The sequence below is a fragment of the Setaria viridis genome, chromosome 8 (assembly GCF_005286985.2).
Source record: "Setaria viridis chromosome 8, Setaria_viridis_v4.0, whole genome shotgun sequence".
Taxonomy (NCBI): Eukaryota; Viridiplantae; Streptophyta; class Magnoliopsida; order Poales; family Poaceae; genus Setaria; species Setaria viridis.
The window spans coordinates 26,821,522-26,829,573 of NC_048270.2; the positions used below are offsets into that span (position 1 = coordinate 26,821,522).

Genomic DNA, 8,052 nt, shown 5'->3' on the forward strand with positions numbered 1-8,052 from the left:
CCCTCCCCTCCCTCTCCTTCGGCGGGCGGCGCCCCTCCTCCGGCCCTTCCCCTCCCGGCCCCGCTCCCCACCGGTGAGATCTGGTGGCCAGGGTGGCCTCCTCCCTCCCTCCCTCCCTCCGCCGCCGGTCAGATCCGGGCGGCTCGAGGGGAGGGGGCTCCGGAGGCGGCTAGATCTGGGCGGCGGCCGCGGATTGAGGGGAGGGGGCTTGGCGGCGGCGCACCCCTGCTCCTCCCCCACCCTCTCCGACGGATCCGGCGGCGCCGGCCCCTCCCTCGCCGGATCCGGCAGCGCCGGGGCCCTCTCGGCAAAGCGGCGGCATGGGGGTGTGCTGGTGTCGGTGGTGATGGTGGCATGGGAGGTGGTGCTGGCGGTGGTGGCGGCCGGTGGTGGCGGAGCTGGCGGTGGTGGCGGCTGGTGGTGGTGCTGGCGGTGGTGGCTGGCGGTGGTGGCCGGTGGTGGCTGGTGGTGCTGGCGGTGGTGGCTGGTGGTGCTGGCGGTGGTGGCGGCCGGTGGTGGTGCTGGCGGTGGTGGCTGGCCGGTGGTGGTGGCGGCGGCGGAACAGTTTTTTTTTTATTTTTTTCAAAAATTGGATGCCGAGTGTTTTCTGGCCACTCGGCAAAGACTTTGCCAAGTGCGCGACACAAAACACTCGGCAAATCCGTGTTTGCCGACTCAAAGTTTGCCGTGTGCCGTTTGCCAAGTGTTACTCTCGGCAAACGGTTCGCCGAGTGTATTTTGCCCTTCGCCGAGTGCCCCTGGCACTCGACAATTTTCCTGTGTCCCGTAGTGATTTGAACATAGTATAAAATCTTGTATATCGAGATGCACTGAATATATGTCTCACACATCATCTAGCACAACAACAACAAGTTCACACAAGTGCTTGCTAAATCTCTCCGACTAATAATGTCATGGCTGACTAAGCTTTTCAGTACAAGTGATCCCGGAGAGAATACAAAGCTTCAAAATTACAACTTTTAACAAGTTTACTTTTGAGGGATTTTAATTATAGTATCCTACGTACACTACTGGTATGAGGATGCTAGTATGCAAGTATGCGCCTGTACTGTCCATAGCTGCATAGCTGTTGCACACAGCCATTCAAAACTGTGACTAATTCTGAATAATTAGTGTGCTGCATTCAAAACGGTGCTGCATAGCTGTTGCGCATAGCTGCATAGCTAATGCACACAGGCATTGAGAACAAGAACGGCTATATGCACATTTGTTTTAGTCAGTGCTCGCATTGGTCGTTGTCAGTGGTGCTTGAATTTTTTTGTTTAACGAACCTGATGCTATATCAATTCGTGTATTCTAGTTGACATCTCAATCTTGCATTTACAATCAATATATGATCTTCCCCTCTGTTGTAGTTGTGGAGTCCAAGGACGGGAGGATCTCAGTTGCTTCAGCATTTGCTGGTCATCAGGAAGGTGACATTGCTGTTTCCTCACCCACTAGACTCTCTACTGTCTTGTCTGCTGCATCTATTGCTGCCTGCTCTTGCTGGTGTGCTTGGGAATAAAATAAAAATTTTTGGTGCATGTACATTTATGTCTTAGTATTAAGTAAACTCTGGTGCATGTCCAATTTTTATTGTCCTTGAATCTGCATATTATAGGCGTTAGGAGATAATGGAATCTTGGGAGGATAAAGTTAGGAGATTCATGCTAGAGAAGGAAAAAGAGGATGACGAACTATTCCTAGTTATGGTTCATGCAAGCATTCTTTTTTCAATTATCATTTCAGTAGGATACACGCCATGTCTAATTGTCTGTGAAATACATATCTTGTCACATCTCTTATCTGTAACATATCTTGATAGATATCTGCAACATATCTTGACAGTAATTTTAACCTTTTCAATACTAGTATTACACCATCCACTATAAGATGGTGGCATGTAATGGTCAGGCTTTCCAGTAATAATAGTAAAAAGAGTATTCATGTGAATATCTATGTGCATATGTATATATTTGATCATTTGATTTTTTATATTATGTACAAAGGTTTTGCTCATTATGTAGATCCCATTCTTGTTCAGTTGGCATTCATACATTACGAGCTATACATATCTTTGAATTATCTGATCCACATGTTATATGCAAGATTTGAACTATATACCTAAATTTTCTGCAGAACAATTGATGGATCAATAATTATCTGGTGCCTTAATCAACAGTGCCTGCGACTTGGATGTGCTATGCTGAATTTATTTAACTTGCAGAACAATTGATGGATCAATAATTATCTGGTACCTTAATCAGCAGTGCCTGCGACTTCGATGTACTATGCTGAATTTATTTAACTTGCAGTGCCTTAATACTTGGTGATTGATATTGCTTGTTAATCTTTTAGACATGTTACAGACCTTATTTATCATTGCTATTTTTCTGATTTTTCTGAATTTTTTTAGTATTTGTGAATTGTGGACTATTTTCTTACACAAGATTTGGGTGGGAGGCCCCTCCCCTGGAGTTTCGGGGGGGGGGGGGGTGTTTCTGCATGTCTGGGTGGGGATGCCCAGCTCCGTTAATTTATCGGAGGAGGTTGTGCTGCCCAGGGTAGTTCTAGCCTGAGCTGCCAAACGAGCCCTTAGGGTGTCATGGTCCCTTCAATACACTTGACGAGGTGAAACATCTATTCCAGACAGAACAAGCTGACCTATCGCTTGCGAATCAGTTTTGTCTAGTGGCACGTAATTGAATAAATAAGAAGACCTTTTGGTTTGAAGGGGATTGGAGAGGGTTGAAAGGAATTAGGAGGGATTAAATCCCTTGCAAGTCAAAATCCCCCTCAATCCCCTCGGATCTCCCTAGGAAGGGGATTAACTGAACAAAGCCGAAATAGGAACCAGGAGAGGAAGAGGATAACGAAGGAGGTGGGCGGCGACGGAGGTGTTCGGTACTGTAGCGATTTCGGTGGAGAGAGTCAGGTGAAACACTGAAACATGACGGTAATGTATTTTTTAATAGACAACCACCCCATCCGAGTATTAAACTTCCAGACCATGATAAAAATGGCAACTACAATCACTGCTATATTTTTTTGGCATGCTAGGATTTCACTGGAAACTATCCCTAATCCTTCACACATCGTAATTATTGCACAAGTTACAAAAAAAGATGATATACCACAACTTTAACACATGAGATAGATTTATTTACATGCAGTTTCGGTAAATAAATTTATCGGACCCACAAAATATTGAAATATTGCAGATTTTCCCCCTGAATTTGGTTATTTGGAAAACTTCTCCAACATGCTAAATAAAAAAAAAGATTTGACAACCATGCTTTCTGGCAGAATTACGGAGATTAGCACTAGCTAAACGAGGGAGAGTAGCAAAGCTATGTGAATCATAGCTTGGGAAAAGGAAAAACACATAAAAACACCTAACATTTGTCACCATATACACTTGCTACATGGCTCAATAACTTTCAGGTTCACAGCTGGGGGCACTCTCCCCTCGATGTATCTCTGAATGGCAACGCGGGCCTTTTTAGCCTCCACAAGTGCCTCCTCATTCAGCTGCAGGCACTTATCAACCTTGACATGCCTCCTATCGTACCCACGGGTAGTGTCTAGTGTAAGGCACGCCAGTGCCTTTGTTTTCTCGATAATACAGATCGTGAGCTCAATCATGCTCTTCGCAGAGCAAAAGCCGGTTATCATCACATTCTTGAGGTTGTCATGGCACTGTTCTTGAAGGCACTGTGGACGTGAGTAGCCACTTGAGTCTTCAATAACTGAATCTCGCCTTATTGTCGGCTGCGCAATCTGCATAGGTATACATGATATGTCAGAGTGTATATTCAATAATAATCACAAAGTTTCAATTATACTGAATGTACTGATTTTCACCCTAAATATGAAGTTTTTAAGATGGTAACTTGTCAGAGTGATGTCATACCCGTACAATGAGAGACTCCAAGGCAGGAGAAGCATCAAGAAAAGAAATAAGAGAGCAGAGATCATAGTCTTGGGAAAACGTTGATGTAGAGACCACTATCTCCAAGTACTTGAGCTGGATGAATTTGCCAAACACCTTTGGTGTATTGACTGTCTGAAGAAATAAATATCCCCCGAAGATTAATTGTGGACTGAGTAATTGAGTATTGTAAACATAAAACTACTATTCTACCATCAGTTTCATTTCCAGAACAATGAACTTATTGGGACGGATAAAACTGACCTCATCACTTGTTGATAGCACAAGAGTTTGGAGATTTGGCGCGATGAATGGAAATTTGGTACTAGCATAATATAGCGCATTAGGTGAATAGTCACGTCTAAAACTTATTTTTCTCACTTGCAATGCTTCGCCAAGCGAGATATGTATTGGGCGCCCAGCAAAGAAGAAAGTGGAGAGGTTAGGGGCATTGGTGTCAATCATTATCAGCTTACTGCAACCCAGCACATCCAGGATATCAAGCTTCTGCAGCAGACAAGGTATCTTCAAGCAAATTATATCATTGCAGTTGGTAAGCCTTAGTTCCTCCACAGCACAAGAATTGGATAGAAAACCATATAGTTCCTCTCCAGTAATGTGTACTGAATGCAATTCCAAATTTGTCAGGCTACTCATATAACCAACTTGGGCTGCACAGTGAAAAGAACAATCCCCAAGCACAAAAGTCTGGATGGAGCTTCTTATCTCCCTACTAAATAAAAGTAAACCTGGGAAGTTGTACTTTATCCCACAACTTAACATTGATAGATAGATTTCTTTGATCCCAGGTGTAATGGCACATTGAAGCCAGCGGTCAACATAACTAGGTTGGAGATTCGAACAAGGGTAGGTTTCAATTACAAACCTCTTCACTCCCATGCTAGAGTGATTCTGCATAATGTGGTCAACTCTACATACGAAATCCCTTTTTATTTCATCATTAGATGTGTTTACATTAATCCCTAGAGAATCAACAGAAATAATGAGATTTGGAAAGCATCTCCAAGAACGCAGAAAACCACGAGACACGCAGGCGGCCTGAGCAGCATCTCGCAATGGCATGAGGGCGTGTATTTGATGAAGAATGTCCTGTGAAAATAACCATGGGAAATTTTTCAAAAAAAAAGCATGAGAAAAATAACGAACATCACAAGATGGTTGTGGTAATAATGCTTGTCTGAAGTGAGCAGTATGGACAAATTACGATCGAATTAGCTAAGGGTCTGTTTGTTTCCACCCTCCTAAAGTTTTAACTCCTAAAAGATTTTAGGCAGTTTTTAGACACCTCCTAAAGTATGTTTTGTTCCACCTCCTAAAAGTGACTAAAGGCAATGAATGAAGTGGTAAAATGACCAAGATGCACCTCTCCCCCACCCCGCGCTGCTCCTCCTCGTCATCCTCCTCCTCCCGGCCCTCGCGCTCGCCGCGCTGCTCTTGCGCGGGGGCGGGGGCAGCCACCACCTCGCGCTCCTGGCGGCCGCGGCGGGGGCCGCGCTCGCCGCGGCGGCGACCGTCGCGCGGCTCCGCGGCACCCACGCGGGTGCCTTCCAGGCGTGCGCCTCCCCGGCACTAGCGGCCTCCGTGCAGTGGTTCATCGGGGAGGCGGAGTCGGGCGGCGGGCGGCGGGAGTCGAGCGGCGGGTGCTGCAGCGGCGGCGGCCGGCGGCGGACGGCGGCGGCGGCAGGCGGCGGGAGTTGGGCGGGTGGCGGGAGTCGGGCGGGAGTCTGGCGTGCGGTGGGGGTATGCGGGGGTAGGAGCGGTCCAGAACCGATTTTAGTCGGTTTTAGGAGGGGGTGAGGGCCTAAAAGATTTGGACCTCCTAAAAGATTTTAGTCACTTTTTAGGAGAAGTGTTTGGCACTTTAGGCAGTTTTTAGTCACTTTTTAGGAGGTAAGGTTTTAGGAGGGTGGAAACAAACAAGCCCTAAATGTGTTCTGTTTTAAAAAATACAGTATTGAATTGTGCTATACTGGGGGTATCCTCATTTTCAGCAGGTATAACATAAAAAGAATTCACAAGCAACAACCATCATAAGATGATAAGGCAAGGTAACGACAATTCAAAAACATCAACCATGGACCATTGTACAACCCTGGACCTCATAGTGTGAATGTCAGATGCACTACCAAGTTCTTATAATCCAAAATGCCACCACCAAGCTAGCAGTAATGACAGTGGGGGTCGTTAGTTCTATCACTTGCTATATAGTGCTCTGAGAAAAAACTAATTCATCCTAATAACTTACACGATATCATCTCATACCTCTGGAAGCTGGACCTGTGATCCCATTGTTTCGACGCAATGCGAAATATCTCCTTCTAGACTAGGTGATACCATTATTTGAGATGCCGAACAATTTGATCCATCACCTGCAAATCAGGAATGTCATGAGACAGAAGGGACAATGGCAAGGAAAACAGCAAACACGAACACAATTGCACATGCGCAGCACTTGGCTTAGATGATGCTTAAACTTCTGCTCGAGAACAGTTGAGCAGACAGAACCTAGGTTCCAAGAGTTGGGTTAAGAACATCCTTTATACGCAAAGTTACCTAAAAATTAAATCTTTATGTGCACAATCACCTCAAACATATGTCTCTGCACAAAATCATCAGCGTAGAGGGATCTTTGTTCGAAACCTAGCCAGGCCACATGAATTTACTTAATTCGACCAGTCCCGTGGCTACTTCTATCCCAGAAACAGATGTAGAAAAATTGTAAATAATAATTGATATCTCATATGACAGCACTCACTAATCATGCAGATAAGCAACGCAAGCAAACAGACACCAGGATGCTTACGAGTTATCTGGACTTGAGGCTGCCCCTCGACGGACAGAGCCTTCATCTGCTCCAGTATCCCCATGTCCGTCGCCCCAACAATCAAGCCAAGTCTCCGCACCCTATGGCCCCTCGCCCCCTCTGCCGCTCGTGCAGCAATCACGGGTCAGGTTTCTGCCGTGAGAATCGGTACGCCACGGTAGCAGGGATATGTGGAGCTGGGTGAATCTTTGTGGTGCTCGGTTATCGAGTCCGGTGCCAGAACGGCAGCTCCAATGTGGATGCAAAACGAACCGAGGGGATAATAAACAAGTAAAGGTTCGATTTAGGCACTAGGCCTTCCCTGGAAACCGCCGCCCTGGCTGGAAGCCTCGGACCAGCGGCCGCAGCCGAATCGACCTCTCGACGTCGAGATGTCGCGGAGGAGGGCCTCGTCCGGCCGTCTCTCTCAGATATGGCGACGGCAGAGCACCGGCGGCGGTTGGGAGTGCAGGGAGGCCACGGAGCACGAGCGGGAAAGGATCTAGGCTCCACCCGCGGTTGGGAGTGCGGAGTTGCGTTTGCGGCGACGGATTTCGCGGCGGCGGGAGGGAGATGAAATGCGACGGACAGGGAGGGGATCGGATCGGGTTGGGATTTGGGAAGGCGACGAGTAGCCGACTCGGCTGGAAGTCGAGCCGGTTCGGCTCGGCCCAGCTTGTAAAGTTAACGAGCTGGCTCGGCATGGAGAAGTCAGAACTCGATCCAACCTTCAAGCCTCCTGCCTTAGCGGCAGCGTTTTGAACTTTTTGGAAAGATACTGCTGGCACTTTTGTATTTAGCTTTCTGGACTCAAAAAGTTACGAAAAGCTGAGAAAACTGAGGCTCTCAACTTTCCATATAAACTCAACTTTTCTAAGCTTCTGGCTTTCAGAAGCTGCACAAGAAGTTTACGGTTTGTTTAAGCTAGTGACTTTTTACGATAAGAAGCTGTCAAGAAGCTCAAACAAAAACCTCAAGCCATGTAAAAGTGCCAATCTTAAGCCAAAGCAAGCGATCTCAAGTATCTCACATTGGAGGATATCGATAGCGCTGAGCCGCCGACGATGAGCAAGTTGCATCATACCCACTCCAACTCTGCTCCTTGTAGCAAAGAGGTTCTGTGTCCACACTCTAACATCTTCACCCAAGCATCATTGGCGCTAGCCTATGGGTCTGTTTGTTTGAGCTTTCTAGCAGCTTTTCAGCGTGCTGAAAAGCCAGAAGCTCAAACAAATAGTAAACTTCTCATATACCTTCCGGAAAGCTGGAAGCTCAGAAAAGCTGAATTTATATG

General features: G+C 46.7%; 1 protein-coding gene across 4 annotated transcripts; it reads right to left on the bottom strand.

Annotated features, from left to right (window-relative positions):
* Positions 1–3,238: 3,238 nt before the first annotated feature.
* LOC117866290 (uncharacterized) lies at positions 3,239–7,422 on the bottom strand. Of its 4 annotated transcripts, none has more exons than XM_034750473.2 (5): positions 6,759–7,422; positions 6,218–6,324; positions 4,199–5,044; positions 3,917–4,069; positions 3,239–3,783 (listed from the first exon to the last, which is right to left on the bottom strand). In XM_034750473.2, the coding sequence occupies exons 1-5, from the start codon at positions 6,820–6,822 to the stop codon at positions 3,409–3,411; spliced, it is 1,545 nt and encodes a 514-aa protein (XP_034606364.1). In that variant the 5' UTR covers positions 6,823–7,422; the 3' UTR covers positions 3,239–3,408. The 4 variants fall into 4 exon arrangements, with proteins under 4 accessions (XP_034606364.1, XP_034606363.1, XP_072151849.1 ...); XM_034750472.2 differs by having other exon boundaries at positions 6,711–7,422; XM_072295748.1 differs by having other exon boundaries at positions 3,312–3,783; positions 6,201–6,324; positions 6,759–6,801.
* Positions 7,423–8,052: the final 630 nt, after the last annotated feature.